Source organism: Phocoena sinus, chromosome 8, assembly GCF_008692025.1.
Source record: "Phocoena sinus isolate mPhoSin1 chromosome 8, mPhoSin1.pri, whole genome shotgun sequence".
In the NCBI taxonomy this organism is placed as follows: Eukaryota; Metazoa; Chordata; class Mammalia; order Artiodactyla; family Phocoenidae; genus Phocoena; species Phocoena sinus.
This window is the reverse complement of record NC_045770.1, coordinates 1,953,243-1,976,008: the sequence shown is the minus strand read 5'-3', so window position 1 is coordinate 1,976,008 and position 22,766 is coordinate 1,953,243. Positions and strand designations below refer to the sequence as shown.

General features: G+C 45.4%; 1 protein-coding gene across 4 annotated transcripts in view; it reads right to left on the bottom strand.

Annotated features, from left to right (window-relative positions):
• OPCML (opioid binding protein/cell adhesion molecule like) overlaps positions 1 to 22,766 on the bottom strand; it is a 1,091,529-nt gene that overhangs the window by 208,206 nt on the left and 860,557 nt on the right. For 3 of the 4 annotated variants that reach the window (XM_032640456.1, XM_032640455.1, XM_032640454.1), the window contains one exon: positions 15,059 to 15,291. In XM_032640456.1, coding sequence (XP_032496347.1) covers positions 15,059 to 15,291 — 233 coding nt within the window. The remainder of the gene's footprint in view (positions 1 to 15,058; positions 15,292 to 22,766) is intronic. The other variant, XM_032640457.1, reaches the window with a different exon arrangement.

The following is a 22,766-nucleotide window of genomic DNA, read 5'->3' as shown; positions in this document are numbered from 1 at the left end:
CTTCCGGGCTACAGAGGAAGGACGAGCTGCTGGTGAGCAGCGGCCCCGCAGGGAAGCTGTATCTGTTCGGTGTGAGACTGGAGCTGATTTGTGCACGCACGTGCCAACACCACTTCGCTCCCCTCCACTGAATACTCCCTCCGCCTTATCGCCTGATACTTATTTGATTGCTCACTACATGCCAGACGCATTTAATAAATATTTTTAGCGTCTAACCTATGTGAGGCCCTGCTTCCATGAGAGGTAAGCATCTGTGTCAGCAGGGAGGTGAAAACTTTGTCCCTGACTTCACGGTGCTTATATGTCGGTGGGGAAATCAGATGTGCGACCAGTGAAGACAGCACAGTGCCACACAGCTATACCCAGGCGGTGTGACCCTTGGAAGGTCCGAGCTCCTGTAACACCTCCAGGTCTTTGGAGTGGAGGTCCCCTGAACAGGGCAGGCGTGGGTGGGGCCCTGGGGGTGCTCTGAGAGGGAGGGAGCAGGGCCAGTCACCATCACTCTGTGCTTTCTGTGAGCAGCCGGCCACACCGCGTGCCCGGCAAAGCCCGAACCCAGAGACAGCTCTGAAGTACACGGTGTCTCTGGAGCTTCCAATGGGAGGCCAAGCTCTTCATTCGCGGACCAGTTCAACCCAGCCTGGTCCCTCCGACCAAGCGGAGGTGGAGGCATGCGCCCCATCTGGGCTCACCACCTGCCCTTCTCAGTCAGCCGGTAGATGTGGACCCGGGCCTGTCTAAGGAGAGGAAGGGTGACCGCGGGCCAGAGTGATGCCACATGGTGGTGTACCTGCGGTGTCATCCCCTGCTGACCATGAATGTCCTTTGGAGACACATTATCCTAAATGGTGCTGAGGGCACTGGGGCTGAAGGAAGACAGGACTGGGAAGAACTGGGCTGGGGCCACTCCAGCGGGCACTGGGGAGACGAGGCAAGAACTCCCACCTCCGCTTTCCTCCTGCCTCTACTGGGACCTCCCTTCAGGGCTGTCCCATCAGAGGCCCTTCGCCCCACCTGGCACTTTTTCGAAGTGCGTATCCTGAGCTCCTGCAGACTGCCCCCTGCTCTTTCACAGAGCTATCCTTGGGCACCTTTTTAATGGCCTGACCTTAACTGCATTTTCTTGTATGTGCCACGGCAGTCAGTGTGCCGTTTAATAAAAGACTTTCAAGCTGCCGGACCTGTTCTTCCCTCCCCACCTACCTCTTATGTAGCAGAAGATTTTAAGCCTCATTTTTAAGGTGATTGATTTGGTGTGTTTTCCACTTTCTTTCCTGCTGTGGGGACATTTTGTCTCGATGTGTGATCACCGTTTCTAAAGGGACTTTGATTTTCCTGTCCCCTCACTTTCTACCCTGCTGTTGCTGAACCAAGGGGCTGGGAAGCTTTACTCCTCAAGCAGCTATTTTGCACTCTCTGATTCTGTTGTGCGTCGTTGGTGCTCTGGATTAACCACGGCCAGGGCTCAGGGCCCTTCATTTCGCACTCCCGTCGGTGGGGCACTTAAAGTGGGCACTTGGGGATGTGTGCACTTCAGCCTGACATTTCTTTTCTTTTTCCTTTTGAAACTGGAGCATAGGCTTTTCTTCTTTTATTTTGGATGCGACTGCAGTAAGGGGGATTCATTTGAAACGAAGCTATGCCTTTCAGTATACGGTAGTGGCCCCTTAAAGATGTGGTTTTAGAAATGTCTCTAAGATTCGCGTATTTATGTGAGGATGTAAGGTTCTTAAAGAAAACAAACCTTTGATGATGATTTAGTGTTATTTCTCTCTTGACTCAAAGTTGTCTGCTTAACCTCAATTCTCCATCAATAAGCATAACTATAGATATTTTTCACAAGTACCTTTTGTACGCGAGACTATAAAATTATGACGACAATATAAAAATAGAAGAATATTTAAAAATAATAAGAGTGACATAAAACTTCAAGGATGGGGATATCGCACACATTCAGATATGTTCAGAAGATGCCATGGTTTGGTTCTTCCATTATTATCCATAAAATCCAATAAAATTTATTAGAATATAAGGGGCCAGTGGCTATATTTTCATGTGAAAACTGTACTAGGATGAGTAGACGGTTCAGAGTTCTAAGTATTAATGAATCACCCCAGCATAACACCTGTCACCGCAAACTCAGAGGGTCGGTTAATTTCTAAAGTTAACCTAGCAGCTTAACACAACAAACGATTTTAGTATTTTCTCTTGTACAGGACCTAGTATAGAGTGCTGTCCGCTTAATGTAGAACCACCATAAGAAGGAGGTAGGACAGCCTTTACTTCCCAAAATTTACAGATGAAGCCTTTGAAACTAAGTAACTCATTTAACATCATACAGCAAGTAGCCAAACCAGGAGTTGAATTTTTCATGTCTCTTACCTAGAGGCAGCCTGGTAAATGCATTTTGTTCTGTATGTGTTTGAATTAAGGCTTTGCTTGTCAATAACACTGCCTTTTCTGTTGGATTAGCCTGGATATGACGGCACCGGGAAAACACAAGCCCAACCATGAGTCTGCAGAGATGGGATCAGTTCTCACTGGTAGGGGGGGAGGGGGGAGGCGGGAGACAGTGGGGATCAGGAACCTCCCAGAGCCTGAGTTCCACACCAGTGACTGCATCAGTGTCTCCTGGCCTCGCGTGGACGCCAGGCTGAGCGAGATGCAGCAAAGCAGCAGGGGAGCAGTGGAGAGAACCCCAGGGTGTCATGGGCACAGAGGTGCTTGCACGGGAGCAGCCTGGCCATGGTTCCCCACGTCCCTGAGGGGAGGCGTTCTCCGTGCGCTGAGCCCTGGGCTGGGCTTCCCTGTCTCTTCTTCCCCTTCCTCTCAACCCCTCCCCACCTCCTCTGCTCCCTTGCCTCCCATCACATCCTCCATCTGTAGCTCTGCCCTTCTGCAGGCATCTTCAGCCTTCTGCCAGCTTTCCCTTGCCACCTTTTCTTCTAAATCGTCCTGGCCCAAGCCCCAGGCTCCTCCCCTCCACTTCCCTGGGCCACTTAGGCTCCTATCAAGAGAAACAGCAGGTGTCACACCACCGCCATGCCCCCGCTCTTTCAGTAAGCTCAGTGTAACCTGCTTTGGAGAGCTCTGTACCAAGAAGTGCAAGGGGCACTGTTCATAGTAAATTAAGTATAAAAATCTCTATCCTGAACCAAAAATTGACTGTTCACTCTGTATCTGAGGGAGGGACGCCAAATTTCTTGTCCTGGAGCAACCTGCGCCTTGAAAATGGCCAACATCTGGACTATTATTAGATCTCAGGCCACAGCAGGACCCTTGTAAACACTCCGTCCCATTCAGATGTCCCCTTTGGCATATCTGAGCCACACAGGGTCTCTTCTGCCAACCTATAAATTCATCTAAAATCTGCGCTTCTCCCTGAAAAATTCTAATGACTGAAAGAGCCGATAACAATACTATAATTCACGGTTATCTCTACTATAGGATAGGGCTTATTCTTTTTCAATACTGACCTCAGTTAAGGTGACATTATGAGGGCAGCCTTTCTGCAGCTCTGTTAATCACCATTCACACATCAAGCATAGGGAACTCCCCTCTGCTTTCAGCTACCAATAAACCAATAATAAAACTCCAGCTCCTGGGGGACACATGGCTCCCTTACCTAGGGATTTTAGATCACCCAGGTAGCTGTTATGTTGTTTTTGAGAGGGGAAGATAACCTATCTGAACAGAAACTAAGAAGGAATTAAGAAGATAACAAAGAAAAAAATGAGAAGAAGAGGAAGAATTGGAAGAGAGGGTAAAAATCTCTATTCCAACAGAATCTTCTTCTAAAGCTGTTGATGATTAGGAGAGGATTAGGCAGCTCACATTCCAGCTATATTAAATTACATCCCAGGCCCCTTTCCTCAGACACACACAGGCCTGAGAACATCAATCCTATCATGACAAAATAGCCCTCGGGAAAAGGAATCCTCCTGGCAGCGTGCCATCCCGCTCTTATAAACTGTTAGCCATGGTAATGAACCAGTCCAAGAGGCATATTAATAATGACATGAAGAGACACATTTATTGTTGATTGTTGAGATGGTGGCAGATTTATTGCCAGCGTGCCAGGAGGGAGGGCCTGGCCCAGCAACGGTGCAATTAAAAACAAATTGAATACAGGGACAAAGAATCAATAATCTAACAGGGCAACTTTTCGTGTGCAAAATACAAATATAAATTAATTGACCTGAACACAGTTGCTAACTGGTCATTAATGTGTGCTTGCTGGCCAATCAGGGTGTGTCACTGATGCCATCATGTTGACTGCAGCAGGCTGGGGGGTGCCCTTTTAGCTGCCTGCCAAGGCTGTCCTCTGGGCCATCCTGTTTGGGGTGATTTCCAATGTCACTAAAAAACGTGGCTGTGTCAGATCTTTCCCCTGAGGCTCTAAATTACAGAATTTTAAAAAAGGTTTCACTAAGAACTTCTTTATTCAGTAGAAATAAATGCTTTTGGTGCCTGCCTATACAGTGATCTGTCCCAAGCATAGGGAGAAGGTAATAAATCCAAGGTGGATGACACGCTTTGTGGTACGGTCTCCAATAACCTCCAAATTAGGACATTTGTCATTATTGTCATGGATTAGTAACACTTAATATAAATGTGTTAAAGAGCTATCTATACTGTCTTGCCAATTCAGATTGCAATCCCTAAACTGTGACCATATTAAGAATGATAGAGCCAACTCTGGCTCTTGCTTTCAAGGAAAAATCTAGGTGTGGGAAAAAGTTAGATCCACCAATAGCTGAAATATGATATGAGAAGTTACAGATAGTGTAAGGAAGTGCAGGTAAAGGTTTGGAATTCCAAAGAAAGCCTTTGGCTTTGGGGATTTAGCCACTCTAAAACTGTACTGTTCAATATGATAGCCACTAGCAAGTGTGGCTATTTTTAATTAAATTAATTAAAATGAAATAATACTGACAATTCACTAGCCATATCTCTAGTTCTTTTTTTTTTTTTTTTTTGCGGTACGCGGGCCTCTCACTGCTGCGGCCTCTCCCGTTGCGGAGCACAGGCTCCGGACACGCAGGCTCAGCGGCCAAGACTCATGGGCCCAGCCACCCTGTGGCATGTGGGATCTTCCCGGACCGAGGCACGAACCCGTGTTCCCTGCATCGGCAGGCGGACTCTCAACCACTGCGCCACCAGGGAAGCCCACATTTCTAGCTCTTAATAGCCCCTTATGGCTAATGGCTACCATGTTGGACAATGCAGATATAGGACACTTCCATCATCACAGAAAGGTCCATGGGACAGTCCTGCCCTAAAGGGTCCATAGAACTTGGATATCCAGAGAAAAGAACATTCAAGACAGACAGATTGTTTGAGAAATGGAAAAGAATGCAGGGTACTGGGGGTGGAGGTTTTACAAGGACAAGTTTGGCTAAGTTCTGTGTAGGATATAAAAATGGAAGAATAGAAAGTAAGAGTGAAAAAGGAGGTCTGACCTTGAATTGCTGAGCACTTGGAAAAGTGATGTAAGAGGTTTTGACTTTACTGTATTGTCAAAAGGGAGTCATTAAAATTACAAGCAGGGTGAAGTGACACGATCTGGTGCGTGCATCAGGAATATTTAGACAACGGTGTTAAAATGAATTATAAGGAGCCAGAGACTGAGGACGGGGTAGCAATTAGGACGTGGCAGTGAAAAGTCACCAGAGTGTAAGATGTCGCACTTTTATGGTTGTGGTTGTGGGAACAGAATGACTTTACTGGACATGACATCTGCTTTGATAGAGAAGCAAGAGAGAAAGAAAGTCAACGCTTAAGCCATCGTTTTATACAAGGCTGGTGTGTCCATGAATATAAATGTGAATTAAAAGAGGAGGAACGGGTTTTGGAGTGAAGTAAAGTCCAATGTGGGACACGTGAAATATGTATGGGACACCCACCTTGAAGAGTTCAGGAAAGAATCGGAAAGAAGAGACTAGAATTAGGGAAGAAATTAAGAAGTAGAAATGTGGATTTCAGAGTCACTGATACAGACTTGATATTAACTCCAAGGAGGAAGTCATAATCACAAAGATACATAAAGTAGGAGGAGAGGAAGAGGTTTAAGGAGGACAGATCCTGACTGCAGAGATACCAGACTGAAGTCCTTTAAACAGAGATAACCTGACAAGGCAAGCATGTGCCTTGTAAATGAACAGGTGTGTCAGTCTGGCCTGAGACTTATTTAAAATGGAGGGAATGAAGAGGACATTCCACGTAGAGGTTAAGTGCTGGCTTTCCCTATAGAATAAGCAGAGCTCGAATCACGGCTCTGTACCTCTCAGCTTGTGACCTAGGGCAAGTTCCTCAGCCTCTCTGAGCCTCAGTTTCCTCATTCAAAAAATTAGTAAAATGCATCTCACCCTCTTGGGTTAATTGGGAAATAGAATTAGATCGTGTCTGTAAAGTGACTGCTATGCTTGGTACTCAGGCATGACGACCACGGTTTATAATTATTCTAAGACACATCTCTGACTGCTTTCCTTGTGATTAGTTTACTTCACTTCTATTGCTCTTCAATTTCTGAACCTACAGAGAATGATTAGTGAAGAGAATGATTAGAGGAGAACAGTCAAAGGCTTTTTGATACCTTGATGAGAAGCCAAAGTAGGAATAAGTACCAATGATAGGTATTGGTGCTAAGACACTGTGTTTCAGGTAAAGCTTGTTAACGAGCGGCTCACAACCAGGCTTTGGAATGCAAGTCAGACTTTTCAAGTGTGTGTCTACATGCTGCATGTAGGAAAATAGCACCACTCTAAATTCGCAGATTACTCTGATGCTAAGCCATGGCTGTAACTAAACCTGTGGGTGGTGACGTTTGAAATCTCAGGTGGGATTCTGACTACATGAGGGTCATGATGAACTTTAAACTATTGGGAGAAGTTATGAACATTTACTAACTTACCCTTCTTCAAAAGTGTGACTGCTTCCCCTGCTGGCAGCACTGGGAAAGCTCTCTTTGTATTTACCTGCGCTGTTGACAGATGAGGCTCTTAGGACACAAGCTGAGATCACCATGCAAATTGACTAGAACATAACAGGCATTTCATTTCCTCCTGCATCTCCACATCAGTTATGGTTTTGAGAACAGACTTCGTGACTGTTCTGTTTATTTAGTTCTACTGCAAATAAGGCAAATGACAGCTCCATACCCCACCACTTCTCTTTCTGGCTCCTGTATGTATCCCAAACCAGGTGCCAGGACTGATAGCACCATCTTGGATCATGCCAAGCGTCTCTGCTGTGGCCTCCAAGCAAGCTCATGCACTTTGATGCACCCACTCAAAGCCAGGAATCTCACACAGCCCCTTACTAGAGGGAGGATGGACCTGCATATTCAATGGAGAGAAGGATGGAATTCCAGGGGCCACAAAAGAAGTAGTTATGGAAACTGCAAAAGCTGTGTGTGTGTGTGTGTGTGTGTGTGTGTGTGTGTATGTTATTAGTTTCTAAGCAGAGCAGAACAAAGCCCCATATCTCACCTCAAAATAATGGGAGTAGAGGCTTGATAAAAGGAGAAATATTCTTTCTACAAAACGTGTTTCGTACTGTGTTGTCAGCAGCTAACTACACATGATGTCATGAAAGACATGATAACCTAGGGGACTGGGGAGGGGTGAATACCAATTCGATTTCAGCTACAGGACATGTCAAATTCAGACAATGTCTGAGTAACACAATCTGAGGGAAGGGACAGGACAGTTGCATGGAGAGTGTATGAGTGTGGGTCTCATTCCAACCCCGAGGCTGGGCTAGAGGGAGCCTGCAGGGGGACACCCTTCTTGTGAAGGACGACTCATGAAGTGCCTTCCTCCGCTGGGTACAGAGGGCATTCTGAGGGCACCGACTTCAATCCTGATTCCTTCTAAGCTGTAATTGCTTTCTTAGTTTACCCAACCCTGAAATTAGGAACCTCAGTATGATATATACACCATCGGATGTGGGTTGTGGAGTTTACAAATACCACGTGAAGCGGGAAAGGAAAGGATGCCTTTCATATGTATCTGTTAATAAACACGCATACACACACGCACAGGATTAAGGTGTGCATGTGTGTACCTGAAGGAAATCAATTACATTCAATTGTATTCTTCACCCCAGAATAAGAAGCCAGGAAGGGAACGTCCCAGAGACACAGGTCTGGATGTGAGGAGCAGAGCTCAGGCTGTGGAGGGAGTGTTTTGACGCCCAGTCTTGTTCTTTTCCACATTCCCACCCTGCCTCTGTGAAGAGCAAGTGTGATTATAAATTAAAATAGAGGCCGAATAAATGAAATTTATTTCTGGTTGACTGCCTACTTTTCTTTAGGCCCACAATTATGCATGTTAAGTTAAATAATTATTTAAAGAATACTTGGGAAAAGAGGGGAAAATAGCAGAGAAAAAGAGGTGAGTAACAAAGGAAGGGTTAGAAATAGGTAGGCCCGGGCTTCCCTGGTGGCACAGTGGTTGGGAATCCACCTGCCAATGCAGGGGACGCGGCTTCGACCCTGGTCCGGGAAGATCCCACATGCCACGGAGCAACTAAGCCCATGCACCACAACTACTGAGACTGCACTTTATAGAGCTCGCGAGCCACAACTACTGAGCCCGTGCACCACAACTACTGAGCCTGCGCTCTAGAGCCCGCGAGCCACAACTACTGAGCCCGTGCACCACAACTACTGAAGCCCACACGCCTAGAGCCCATGCTCCGCGACAAGAGAAGCCACCGCGATGAGAAGCCCGCACACCTCAACAAAGAGTAGCCCGTGCTCGCCACAACTAGAAAAAGCCCGTGCGCAGCAACGAAGACCTAACACAGCCAAAAACAAGTAAATAAAATAAATAAATTTATTTTAAAAAAAAAAGAAATAGGTAGGTCCTTGCAAAAGTGTGACACGTGGGCAGGTGTGCCTCCCTTACCTGCTGGGATGCTCCACCAGGTGCCCGGCCCCCATCCGCCCCAACCAGCCTTAGCCAGGCCCCCTCTACTCCGCAACCATCTTCTCAGGAACCACCCTTCTCAGTAGCACCTCAGAACTTTTATATCTTTTTCACAAATAGTAACATCCACCTGCCCTTTTACTTAGCTATGAGTTAGCAATCTGGCCTGTGAACCCAACACTGGGTCTAGAATTAAAACCCCTTCGTTGCAGCACTACTGACAATCACCAAGACATGGAAGCAACCTAAATGTCTATCAACAGATGAATGGTTAAAGAAGACGTGGTACATACATACAACGGAATGTTAGCCATAAAAAAGAATGAAATAATGCCATTTGCAGCAACATGGATGGACCTAGAGATTATCATACTAAGTGAAGCAAGCCAGACACAGAGAAAGACAAATATCGTATGATATCATTTATATGTGAAATCTTAAAAGAATGATGCAGATGAACTTATAAACAAACAAAAATAGACTCACAGACATAGAAAACAAACTTATGGTTACCAAAGGGGAAAGGGGGGAATAAATCAGGCATTTGGGATTAACATATCCACACTCCTATCTATAAAACAGATACCCAAAAAGGACCTATTACATAGCACAGGGAACTCAATATTTTGTAATAACCTGTAAGGGAAAAAAATATATATGTATAACTGAATCACTTAGCTATACACCTGAAGCGAACACAACATTGTAAGTCAACTATTCAAGTTAAAATAAAACTCCTGGTGTCAAGGGGTGCTGCACCACTTGCTAGCCAGTGTAACTTGGACAAATCATGTCAGCTCTCTGAATCTCAGGTTCCTTTCCTGGAACGTGGTGATTTTCTGTTCTGTCTCCCAGGGCTTCAGTGAAGAGCAATCAGAAGAGATCATGCACGCAGAGGGCTTCAACTGTGCGTGTTTTGATAGCTTTTCCTAGAGACAAGCCCAGTGAAGGGAATTTAAAGCTTTTAGTGGCTCCACCATCTTTGGGCAAGCTTTTACTCTTTCTGAGGTTCAGTTTTCTTATTTGTAAGATGTGACTGTGGCGTAAACCTTTCGGGGATGTTGTAAGGATCAACTGAGATCAGTTTACACTCAATGTGCCCAGCGCAGGGGTTGGCTGACACTCAGCGAAGCCTAGGGCTGGACTGGGTGGAGAATCAGACTTCTCTACCTGCTAAACTAAACCTTGGGTACCAAGTAATCTCACCTGAACTGACTCCAGGCTCAAAGCCCCAAAGTCTTTGAAGACGCAGACATTGCGTAGGCTTGCTCACAGCATTCATCCTTTCTAGCCCTTTGCCTAAAATTGGGCTTAGCAAGAGTAGTTTGCTCCATGAAAGGAAGTGTCTGGCAGTAAACAGATTTTTGGGCTAGGCAAGAGAGCAGATAGAGATACCAACAGCCAAGGAGAAAGGATGCCAGATCTTCCTGTCTATCGCTCCCTGACAGTGACAACTACTGTGACATGACAATACCCATACATTCCAGAATGCTGAGGAGTTCATGACAATCACAGTGACGATGAGATCCTGGATTCTCAAAGGGCCCAGCGTTCTCAGTACGTACATAGGGGAAAGAGGTAACATTTGGAATGTGTGTCCCTGGAGGGATGAGCTACTGGTAAGTTAATTATCTTCTTCTTTGCCTCTCCCTCAGCCTCTCTACATCATCTCGTGGGGCTCTGGCACCCCATTCCTGCTCCCCCGCTGCTCATTTTCTTTCTTGAGTTTTGTCCACAATTTCTGCTAGTACAATGAAACAGTAGCAGGAAAAAGAGGGAAGTAAGGAAGGATAACTGGCAAATTCCCATGGATCTAGATTAGAGAAATCACCTTGGACGTGGTTGGAAGTGGGGGGGTGGCCTGTGGTGGAGGCACACTGAGCGTGGAGTCGCATGGCTGGGGTACAGACCCAGCACAGCTGCTCACAGGGCACCCTGGCCAGTCTCTTAACCTCTGTGAGCTGCAGTGATCTCATGCAAAATGGAGGTAACAGTCACTGCCCTGAAGCCTCCCAGGGCTTGTTGTGAGGGTCACATGAGCCAAAGAGTGTGACCAGTGCTGTAAAGTACTAAATAAACACACGGAAGTCATGCGATCGCTGTTAGAACATATCTCTTGGCTTGTCACATGGAAGACCTCATCCCTCTAAGGACCTTTTCCCAATTACTGGCCACTCCAAGTCATCTGGCCAGCCTGACTCATCCCCTGCCCCTATCTGCCTGAAGGGACTTTATGATCACTGCCTTCTTATGCCATTTCACTTGCTGTATCCATCTGTCCTATGTTCATTTGACAGACATTTGCTGAATGCCTAGGATCCCTCAGACAGTGTGCTGTGTGCTGGGGCTCCTGCTGGTCTCAAGTAGGAAGAGTTAATCTCACAAAACTTACTTCCTCTCATGCTAGTAAATTCATGATCAATCTCAAACAAACCCCTTCTTGTCTTGAGTTACACCTGTTTCTTAGTTCTATAACACGTGTGTAATGTCTGTGTTTTCTTTATCCCTAAAGCTCACAAGCCTAACACATTCCTCTCCCAGCAGCTCAGGATCCTAACTCTAGCGGGAACATCTAACATTTCCCCAAACTCAAAAAGGGAGGTGATATCCTTTTAATTCTTCCTACTTCAAGATATGGGGATTAATCCTCTCAATGTCCCTGGGATGATACCTCTTGAAGGAAGCTTCTCCATTCCTACAGGGAGACCCACGATCTGCTGTCCTCACACCTTCCGAGTGACGGGCATGACCTCTTGCCCAGCCCATGCCTCCATCTCCTTTATGGCACTCCCTCCCACACAGGGCTGCCAGATTGGTTTTCCTGCCCTGACTAACCTGAGCCCCTTGTTCTGGATTTCCTTAACACCTCGGTACACAGTCACAGGCTCGCCATCACGCACCAGGGACACAGTCACAGCCTCGCCGTCACGCACCAGGGACACAGTCACAGCCTCGCCGTCACGTGGCACCAGGGACACAGTCGCCGCCTCACCGTCACGTGGCACCAGGGACACAGTCGCAGCCTCGCCGTCACGTGGCACCAGGGCCACAGTCACAGCCTCACCATCACGTGGCACCTTAAAGTTATCCCTTCAGTGGCCAAGATGTACCTTGGGGACCAGTGATGCTATTTTAACGAAAGCAGCTTCCTCCCTCAAAGAGAAGGACTAGGAAACTAATCCCATCAGATACGTGGAAAGGCCACCTTATAAACCAGGAAAGGACAGGCTTTGAGGTAGTGTTACAGCAGCTCTCACTTACTCACTTTGCAGGAGGAGGGAGCAACAAAGCCTAGACCCCGTGGGATTGCCCTTCTGCTAATGACACTTGTCTGGCAGAGGTGATGAGATTGTAACATTCTCAAACGGACAGAAGATAAATAAATACCATACACACACACACACATATGCAGATAGACAAGTTGCAGCTTGGAAATTTTTCAGTTTTTCTCATTGCAAAATCAATACCCATCAGCAGTTTGAAATTAAAGGCAGGATTAGACCTCAGTTTTATATATGCCTTATTGTATTCCAAAAGCTTTCTACTCGGTCAGATAAATCTTCTTTAAGAGGATTAGGAAACTTTCATTATCTTTAACCTGAACTAACACTAAGTCTGAAAAATTAATCTATAGACTGGACAAACGCCGACAGCTGCTGGGAAAGAGGAGATTTCTGGGCTTTCTTCTAATTGAGCCGCAGGGTCTCGGCTTCCACCCACTGGAAACTCAACTGATTCCCAAAGGAAGAACAGCTCCCTGAGCTCCTTATTTTAGCCTCTCAGTAAATGGAAAGCCCAGTCTGCTAAGATTTCCAGGAGGAGATGCTCCCCTTCCTCCTTTGCCCTCCTGATCTCTGCACTGGATTGCCTGGAGCTACAGAAGTTGCTTGGCCTAAAGCGTGGAGACTTGAGGACTTCACCTCTGGAATGAGGGACTCCACTGCCCTGCTTCGTGCCTCTTCCTAGAGTCTTTCTGACCCAAAGCTCTGAGACCCCACTGGCGTTCACATCCAGCCCCAGGAATTACTCCAAGCTTCTTACGAAGAGCACTATCCCTGAAGCTCTGTGCCACAAGCCCTTTATGGCCTGTATTGGCTTTGACACGCTTACACAGTCTGTCTTCTTCCCTGCAAAGTGATAGCCCTGTTCTGCTTGAGTCTGTTTCTGTACAGTGCCTGACAGTTCTTTTTTTCTTTCAGTGACGAATTTCCTGAATTTGAAGATAACGTTGTTGTCAAGGCCACGGAGGTGCCACGGAGGCGCCACGGAGGCGTCACTTCCCATGCCGAGAATTTCTGCTCCTCTGGAGCCAAGCCCAGGTGGCAGGTGGGTGGTGAGAGCTTGGGCTCCCTTGTTTTCTGCAGACATCCCCGCTCATCTCAGACGACTGATCTCAGCGAGGGCCTCCACCAGCCTCTGAGGAGAAGCATCAGCTGTGACACTTGTCTTTATCTCCAGATGGCAGCCCGTCTTGTAGCTCCCAAGCAGATCATCCCCAAGCCATACCCCTAGTGGGACACGGATGGAGAACAGACACAGCGGAGCACGGGTGTCCTCGTGTAGCAGGCAGATGTGGGAGTCTGGGAGCGTGTGGGTGAGAGAAGGGCTTAGAGGCTGAACGGAGGCAATGTTTCAGCACTATGGCAGCACCAGGGGCTGCCGGGAGCCAGAGCTGTAGCAGACAGACTTCTGGCCCAGCTCAGGCCATTACCATGGTGTGCAGAGCCAAAGCCCCTGATGCTCTGCCAGCAAAGAGCTGCTCCAGACAAAAGAAAAGAATGGCCACCTTGATTTGCACACGTGACCAAAGCACGAAAAGACTCTAACCCCTACTCAAACTTCCCATGTAACCATCTGAAATGAGCAAAATTATATTTTTTAGAAAGGCAGGGATGAGGGAATCCATATTAGCTAAGCGATAATGCCATACACATTTCAGAAACTGAAAAAAAAAAAAAACCCATTGGATCAACTGCAGGTGGGATCTGATGAAAGGCAGTTACTGACACTAAGTCACACACAGGGCCTCTTTCTGAGCTCAAGGCATGGCCACGAGACACCAGCATAGGGGACACTGAGAAAGGTCCACTCAAACCTCTCCTTTGGTGGAGGAAGGACATGTCATAGGCGGATGGGAGCTAGTCTGCTCAGCACCTCATTGCTACCATGAGTGGACACCTGATAGGACTTGCTTTACATAGTGATGGGGGTGTTGGTAGGGGGCAGTTCGACATAAGGTCATTTGTAGCGCTGCCTTGTTTTAAGACGGTTCCCCAATTCTCTTGACTGCTCTCTGCATGAGTTTTTAATTCTTAACACTTAATAGTTGATATCTGAGATTCTGACATTTCTTCAACCCCATTTTTCTCCTACAAAGTAAAATTCAAATGAAACACTCTTAACTACTATGCCTGGGTTATACTAATTCAGACTTTTAAGGGAGAACGGGAGAGAATCTTTTAATTATATAGATTTATTTCCAACATAGACCTGGAGATAACATTTTGACTAATATCCCTCTTGACCTCAACTCCATTGTGGGGCTAAAAGGGTGTACACGGACGCAGCAGCAATGCCAAACGGCACGCAGAACCCCTTCTGGTACAGACACAACCACCAGCTATGCAAGAACAGTCATATGTCACACGATTTCACATCAATTATTAACGTTTTATCATGAAATAAGCCTCTGAACAACAAAAGGCGCGGAGAGTAGTACCGTATCCATTTCCTAACGTATCTTTTCCCAACCCCAGAGTGCTAAGTAACGAATATCTATATAATATAACATAGTATAACATAATATAACGTAACACCGTATAACATAATATATATTTCTAATATATCTTTTCCCAACTCCAGAAAGCTCAACCGGCTCAAACATGCCAAACAACCTATTAATGACAGCAGAAGGACCAGAGAGAAAATGGAGAAGCTCTGTAAAGATACTCAGCACTTAGTCAAGACCCCAGCAGGTGGAAGGAATCCAGGACAGACACTCAGTCTCTGGATTCTACAGAGGAAACGGCCTTTTGTGTCTTTCTACAGGAGTAGAAGGACAAGCTGAGATCATGCTTCCCCTGCATCACTGAGGGGAACGTGAGCCCGCTGGCCAGGCCGCCTACCTTGCACGATGAGGTGCACCCGGGAGGTCTTGGGGTGGTTGTCCGTCTGCACGGAGCAGGTGTACGGGCCCTCGTCGTACACGTCCACGTTCTGGATCATGATGCTGTACTGGGTTGGCGTGTTAACCAGGATGATCACACGAGGGTCTATGGACCACTTGTCGTTCCCGGCGTAGAGGATGGTGCTACGGTTCAGCCAGGCCACCCGGGTGACCCGGTCATCTATGGTACACCTGTGAGTGAGGGTCGGGGAGGGGAGGGAGGGAGAAAGGGTTCAGAGATTCTGTTATAAACACAGCTGTTGTCACTCAAGGGGTAAATGAAATAACATAGCCCAGTGCTAAAGGGAACGAATTATTGATAAAACTTCCTAAATAGAGGGCAACAGTGGCCCGAACCCTCCTGAAGAAGCGATGCTACAAAATCATTTCTATTTGATTTAGGAACATGTTATGTGAATATCTTTGCTGTATATTTGCTTTCCATCTTATTTTTTCCCTTAGGCGTCTATGAAAATTAGTTTATATTTCTCGAGCACAGTTACCACCTTGTGGGAGAAGTGGCCCAGGGCCAGAGGGGAGAGAGAGTGCATCAGTATTTCAAGTAGGTCACCGATAATCCACACAACAAATGCTTAACTTGTTGTTAGGTCAAAAATTGGACATATTTACCTCCAGACCTCCCTCGTGTTCATCATCTCCTGTACCCCTAAGCCGCCCGAAGTCCTCCAACTGCAACTGATAACACGGAGTCTTGAAAGTCACGGTACAATGCCAGCAGTCTTTGAGGCAGTCGTGGCTACCTCTTAAGATTTCAGGAGAGGGAAGGAGAAAGTGGCCAAGCAGACCACTACCCCACATATCCTAACCTACTCTTCCCAACAGTCAGAGGCTATGAATGGAGGCTACGAGCAAATGGAATTTGCTTGTCGGTGTGTATGACCTGCAGGTCATCAGGTTTAATGCAGAAATAAATGTGCCTGCTGGTCAGGAAGAAAATTTGCAAATGTGTCCCAGGAACTTAGAATGTGTGGGTGGAAAACTGAGAAAAGGAAATCCTTGAGAAATCGGAGTTGTTCAATGAAGGGCATGGTTAAAGGGCCCCAGGTGTGTCTACCCCACTACTCAGCGCTCTAGTCGGAACCTGAGTTTCAGTATCTTGGCAAATGAAAAGGTGAAATGACACCTGCTTCCCCGAGATGTCCCACCAGAGAGGGTATGAGCAGTGCCTCCTGAGGACCGGGAACGTGAAGTCAGCACCTTCAGGTAGGGACACAGGGAATAAACATGGCCACACCTCACCAGGTCTGCTCCCACCTCGACCTGGACCAGGGCTCAGGAGGTGGGAGCACCAAGGACACCGGCCATGGGGAGACACGTGTGTTTCCCCTGGCAAAGTGAACAGCCTGACATAGCCTGAATGGTCCAGGGAACAGAAGGATACTGGAGCACCAAAATGACAGCTGCCACTGAAAGGGGCGAGCGCCCAGTCTCGAGAGGCCCTCTCCCTGATGGGGAGGAGGGATAACAGTAAAACTAGCTTCCGATCAGAGGGGTCTGCTATGCACACGTCCACCTGTCATTCAGCAGGTGCGGGCAGCCTCGAGGTAGGGGTGGGGTGACCACTGAGTGCAGGAAGGAAGAGATTTTTCTCTTCTATATGTTCTTTGTTATTTTTTACAACCACAGAAGTAAAATCAACACGTATAAACATGTAAGCGAATACAACACGAAGATGCCTAAAGGCCGAGCTAATCTTTCCCTCCACCCAACTCCCTGCCTGGATGTCGCCATTTCAGTGACAGCCTGTTATGCCTTCCTCACCTTACTCCTTACAGACATATATTCACATACGGAAAGGTTGTGTTGATTTGGTTTTACCTAAAACAGAATCACACTCTAATATTCTTACAAAGCGTTTATTTTAACTTGGCCACAGGCGTCCCTGCACACCTGTACTTATACATCGAATTCTGCAATTATTTTGCAGATACGTCTAAGATCAGTGAGGTGAGTTTTGGGGACCCAGCTGCATTTACCTAATGGTCCCTGTATTCAGGTATCATTCAATGACTCCTTCCCACCTTCACGGATGCCTATTTGGCATAAAGAAAAACTGAAGTCATCAAAAAGTCTACAAATCATAAATGCTGGAGAGGGTGTGGAAAAAAGGGAACCCTTCTACAGTGTTGGTGGGAATGTACACTGGTGCAGCCACTATGGAGAACAGTATGCAGTTTCCTTAGAAAACTAAAAACAGAGTTACCATATGACTTAGCAATCCCACTCCTGAGCATATATCCAGAGAAAACACGAATCTGAAGAGAGACATGCACCCCAATGTTCACTGCAGCACTGTTTACAATAGCCAGGACATGGAAGCAACCTAAATGTCCACTGACAGAGGAATGGATAAAGAAGATGTGCTACATACATACAATGGAATACTACTGAGCCATAAAAAAGAATGATATAATGCCATTTGCAGCAACATGGATGGACCTGGAGATTTATCATACTGGATTGGCCAAAAAGTTCATTCGGTCAGTGAATTTACATTGTTCGATGAAATTCTTGGTGAAAATGAAAAATATATCTTTTATTTTTACTTAAAACCGAATGAACTTTTTGGCCAAACCAATACCAAGTGAAGTAAGCCAGACAGAGAAAGGCAAATACAAGATATCACTTATATGTGGAATCTAAAAAAACGATACAAATGAACTTATTTACAAAACAGAAACAGACTCACAGAAAATAAACTTATGGTTACCAAAGGGGAAGGGGGGGGATAAATTAGGAATTTGCGTGTAACATATACATGCTATTATCTATAAAATATATAAACAACAAGGACCTACTGTATAGCACAGGGAACTATACTCAGTATTTTGTAGTAACCTATAAGGGAAAAGAATCTGAAATATATATATATGTATGTATAACTGAATCATTTTGCTGTACGCCTGAAACTAAAACAACATTGTAAATCAACTTCACTTCAATAAGGAATAAATTAACTAAAAAAAAAAAGAAAAACTAAGGTCATGTTGTCTCCTCCACATCCTTAGGGCCCTAGCTTCACTTTCTGTGCATTTTTGTTCCTTATACAGCAACTGTCCATTTCCCTTATGAGGACTAAAGCCCTAATGGGCCCTCTCTGCTCCCCACTTTCAAAAGCATTTCTTAGGGAAAAAAAATATGATAAACACATTCATTCACTCTCAGTTGCAAATCACTGATAAGAATTAACATGCCAACTTTCTTAATAACAGCTGTATTTCCATGAAGATTAAACCCCTGTTTCAATGACTCCTAAAGGTTAAATTCCTACTGTACAGTTTGGCCAGCCTGGAAGTAGATGGTAAACTAGACAGAGTGAAGAGTGTTGTCTCCCAGACCCTGGAACCACACACACCCAGGTGACAGTGCAGACAATATGCTTGCTTTTATTTTGGTCAATTATGTAACCCTTGGCACATTTTAAGTTGACATAATATTTTTAAAGTTTAGGTAATAGTTGCATTTTTGGTCTGTGGAGATTATTCACATTTTAAAATTAAAATGTCATAATGGGGCTTCCCTGGTGGCACAGTGGTTGAGAGTCCGCCTGCCGATGCAGGGGACGTGAGTTCGTGCCCCAGTCCGGGAAGATCCCACATGCCGCGGAGCGGCTGGGCCCGTGAGCCATGGCCGCTGAGCCTGCGCGTCCGGAGCCTGTGCTCCGCAACGGGAGAGGCCACAACAGTGAGAGGCCTGCGTACTGCAAAAATAAATAAAATGTCATAATGTCCCTTTATATATATCTCTATACGAATTTAAATACCATAGCAATTTGATACTCATGGCTGTCTACTTCCAAAATTCATGAACAAGCTCTTTTTTAACAGTCATAAAATGTGCATTGTTCCTTTTCTAAACTTGAACTTGTGTATCTATTATATAACCTCTGCAGGATTTTATCCTGATATAATACTTCAAGCATATTTTATGCTTGAAAATCTTTTATTGATCAGCTATCATATTTATTTGCAGCAATATATATAAAGTACAGAGATTGAAATTTAAATTTCTTTCATGTTCTGTGACCGTAAAGCTCTGAAATTTTCTTTTAGAATGAGTTATCATTACAAGGATAATACTGATAAAACAACATAAATATATTATACATGTGGTTAAGTAATAATTAAACATAAGAAGTAAACTTTTACTGGAAATATAGCTCTCAATGGGATAGATGAGGCTTTTCTGCTTATTATACCATCGATAAATATCATTATACTAGAATGAGAGCTCAGGATCAATTCTATTCCTATTTTGCTTTGAAAAAAAAAAAAACAAGTTCACATAAGCAAGGAGATAGAAATGAAAACCTTGTATAGCAATGTCACTCAATTCTTTGAACCTCTTCCAAGATATATGCCGAAAACCACATAGTAATATAGCTTCAAAAATTATTTTAATGATCTCACAGCTGACAATTCAATTAATTCCTCCTTCAATTTCTTTTAAAGCAATGAATTGGAAAATACCTGACTTGCAAAGGGCTTTGTAACCCAGTATTAAATTCATTCAATTTCTCAGTATCTGGACAGTATATTGCTAACGTTTTACTAGGCCTTATCAAATGACTGTTAAAGATGTGTTATTCTGTCACTTAGAAGCACTTTGTTTAACCCAATACGTTGAGAAAGGTGGGGAAAACTGAAATACCGTTTATTTTAATATGCCAAATCACCCTGCCCTCTGTCAGAAAACATCTCTATCTCTCTGGATTCTAATTCCAAGATAGAGAAGGTACCAGTTTTGCCATGAATTCCTTACTGACAAAAAACTGTGCCATTTCCTTGAGGACTTCTCTGCTTTACTTTGGTGGGACTCTCCCTCAAGACTGATACTCTGTTTGATGACAGATCGATAATAGCAGTGGAGGTCACAATGAAAGTAAAGGAACATTCTCTCCCGGACAATTAAAGTGGGTGGGAGCAGTCAGAAAGGACAACCAGAACTACAACTCAAACACAGATCTTTCTCAGGCAGGTCCATTTTAGGACATTTTAGATCTTGAAAATGTACTTCTTTAGATACACTTCCTTGTGTTAAGACCTGCAACTGCAGGTTGGGGGTGAATTGCACCAGTTCAAATTGCCGCAGGGTCTGGTAGGGGCTGACTTTGAGGCAGGGCAGTCCAAATCTACCCTCTGGGCAGCACACACTCTCAGTGCCCTGTCACACAGCCCTTGGAAAGCCTTGTGTACCCCTCGGTGGACGTACCCCGGATGGATGACTAAGGTCCAATTCACCTGCTCTCAAGCCTGGGCCTCATTGGTGGGCATGGAAAACACATAGAGGGAAGTAAGTCCAACTCTCTAAAGGGGTAGAGCTGCTTCGCTGAGTCTACACAGCCCTAGAACCTAACAGATGACAAAGACACTTAGCAGAAGGATTCTGTCGGTTGAGGACAGTTATCTGCCTCTTAATGCTTCTGTGCCCCAGAAGAACGCGTCCTTTCAGTGCTTCCAGCTTTCCTCCATCACGATAGGGCCCTTTCACCGTCCTCTGAACAGCAGGAAGAAGAGCTCAGAAAAGGACTTAACATTATGCTTAAGTACTGTTCCAAACCCCGCTCCTGCCCTGCTGGCTGTGGCTACGTCTTGGACTCTCTTTAACCAGAAGCCCACAAAGGAGGGTTTTTAATGTTAAATAAGGGGGAGCCAAGAGGAAAGTTAAGAAATATTAATGACAGCTTTCCAATTTCTTGAAAACCCTTTCAGGTATTTAAAATTCTTACATTCCAAGCTAACCTTGCCTACTGGCCCAAACACGAGAGAACTCATGGCACCTCTACTGGAACGTTTACAATTACACAGTGAGTGTTCTGTGCCCAGCACAGTTTAAGAACCTTCCGTATATTAAATCACTTTTTCCCACAGCTACCCTTTGAGAGACACTCTATCACTGTCCACATTGTACAATGAGGAACAGACAGAGAGGTTCAGGACTCCTAACGTCCAAGTCTGGCACCACTGTAACCGAGCAGGACCCCATGGGGGCCTTCCCAGGACGGGCCTTCCCCCAGATCCTCTGCTTTGCTCCTCTCTGAAGTACCTAGATGATAGTGTTTGATGCACATTTCCTGAGTTGTTTTGCAGATGTAAACCTACCTCCCTGCAACAAATGGAAGAGGTTAACTCCTTGGCGACCTTGAGCACATAGCCCCAGGCCTCCTGTGGCCTAAGGACTGATAATGTTCACCCCTGTGACACCTCCCTGCTGCCTCCCCGTCAGACAGTCGGAGAACTGCGCACAAACTGATCATAAACTTTTCTCTGCTCCACACCCCGAAGTTTCAGTTTGTTTGGCCTCACTGTGTGGTGGGCCCACGAACTTGCGTTAACACCATCAGGCAGGGGATTCAAACCTGGGCAGCCAGGCATGGGGGGTCCCTGTACTTCAGGGCTTCTTCTTAATAATAATAATAATAGTAAGTGCTTGTGGTTTGAGAACCCAAGTTATTAGGCCAGCCAGAGTTTCCCTCAAAGTTATGGTACTTATTTAATCTTCTCATAAGTAATAAAACAGCTTTGGGGAACAGGAAGAACATTTGGAAGTGATTTTTTTCACATCCGTAAACCACCTCTAGCTATGTGTGAGGAGAGGTGTGGAGATAAGAATCAGAAAGAGCAAAGGAACACCTGAAAGACAGTGGAGGAAAGGGGTCTTGCTTGCAAAGCATCACGTCCAGCTCCTCTGAATATGCAACGTGGGATTAAGGTGCCCGGATTGGTTTCACAGTTAGGGGAAACCCATGCCTTAAAGCAGTGCTTTTCAAACTTTGCTGTGCATCAAAATCACCTAGAGAGATTTTTAGAACACAGATCGCTCAGCCCACCTCCCGAGACCTTCCATTCAGTGAGCTGGAGGTGGGCTGAGGATTTGCCTTCTAACCAGTTTCCAGGTGAGGTCAGAGATGCTGGTCTGGGGACTGCCCTTTGAGAACCACTGCCTCAAAGAAGCAAGACAAAAGACACACAGGAATTCAATCAAGATAACCAAGTCTTCCTGAAAAGTGAACTTGGCCGGCTTTCTTGGTTTTGTTTGTGGTCGCTATTTTGTTCTCATTTTTATATTTTGCCTCTGAAAATACAAAACTAAAAAGTGCCACGATTCACACAACAGTATTTAATGAGTGTCTCATGTGTACCAGGCGACGCTGTAGGAGCTGAGATGCCCGAAAGAGGCAGACAAAGGTCATGCCCTCTGAGGCTACAATAAAAGCACCTAAGTAAATAGGTATGTTGTTTTCGGAAAATGGTAACTGGTGAAACTGAAAGCAGGGCAAGGCACGGAGAGTGCCCTGGGGACTGGGAGCATCCTTGACGGAAAGAGAGTACTCCGGAATGCCCCACTGCGCCTGCTTGCTAGATGCTCATGTCTTTATCATCCGAAATCTGAATGCAATATGACGCGTGTCTGAAGATCAAGTCTGCATTAAAAATAAATGTCACATACACAGATTAAAAATAAATCTCACTTACATGTACAGATAGCTGCAGGAACATTTAGATAATCTGGAGAGCTGGAGAACAAGTCTTGGAAACCAGCCGAACAAATGGTGTGTCTCCTTTACAGATAACTTTATAGATTCTGTGTTCAAAGAACTGACAATTGGCATTTTGAGAAACTGAAGTTAACTAGAAAATGCCTTG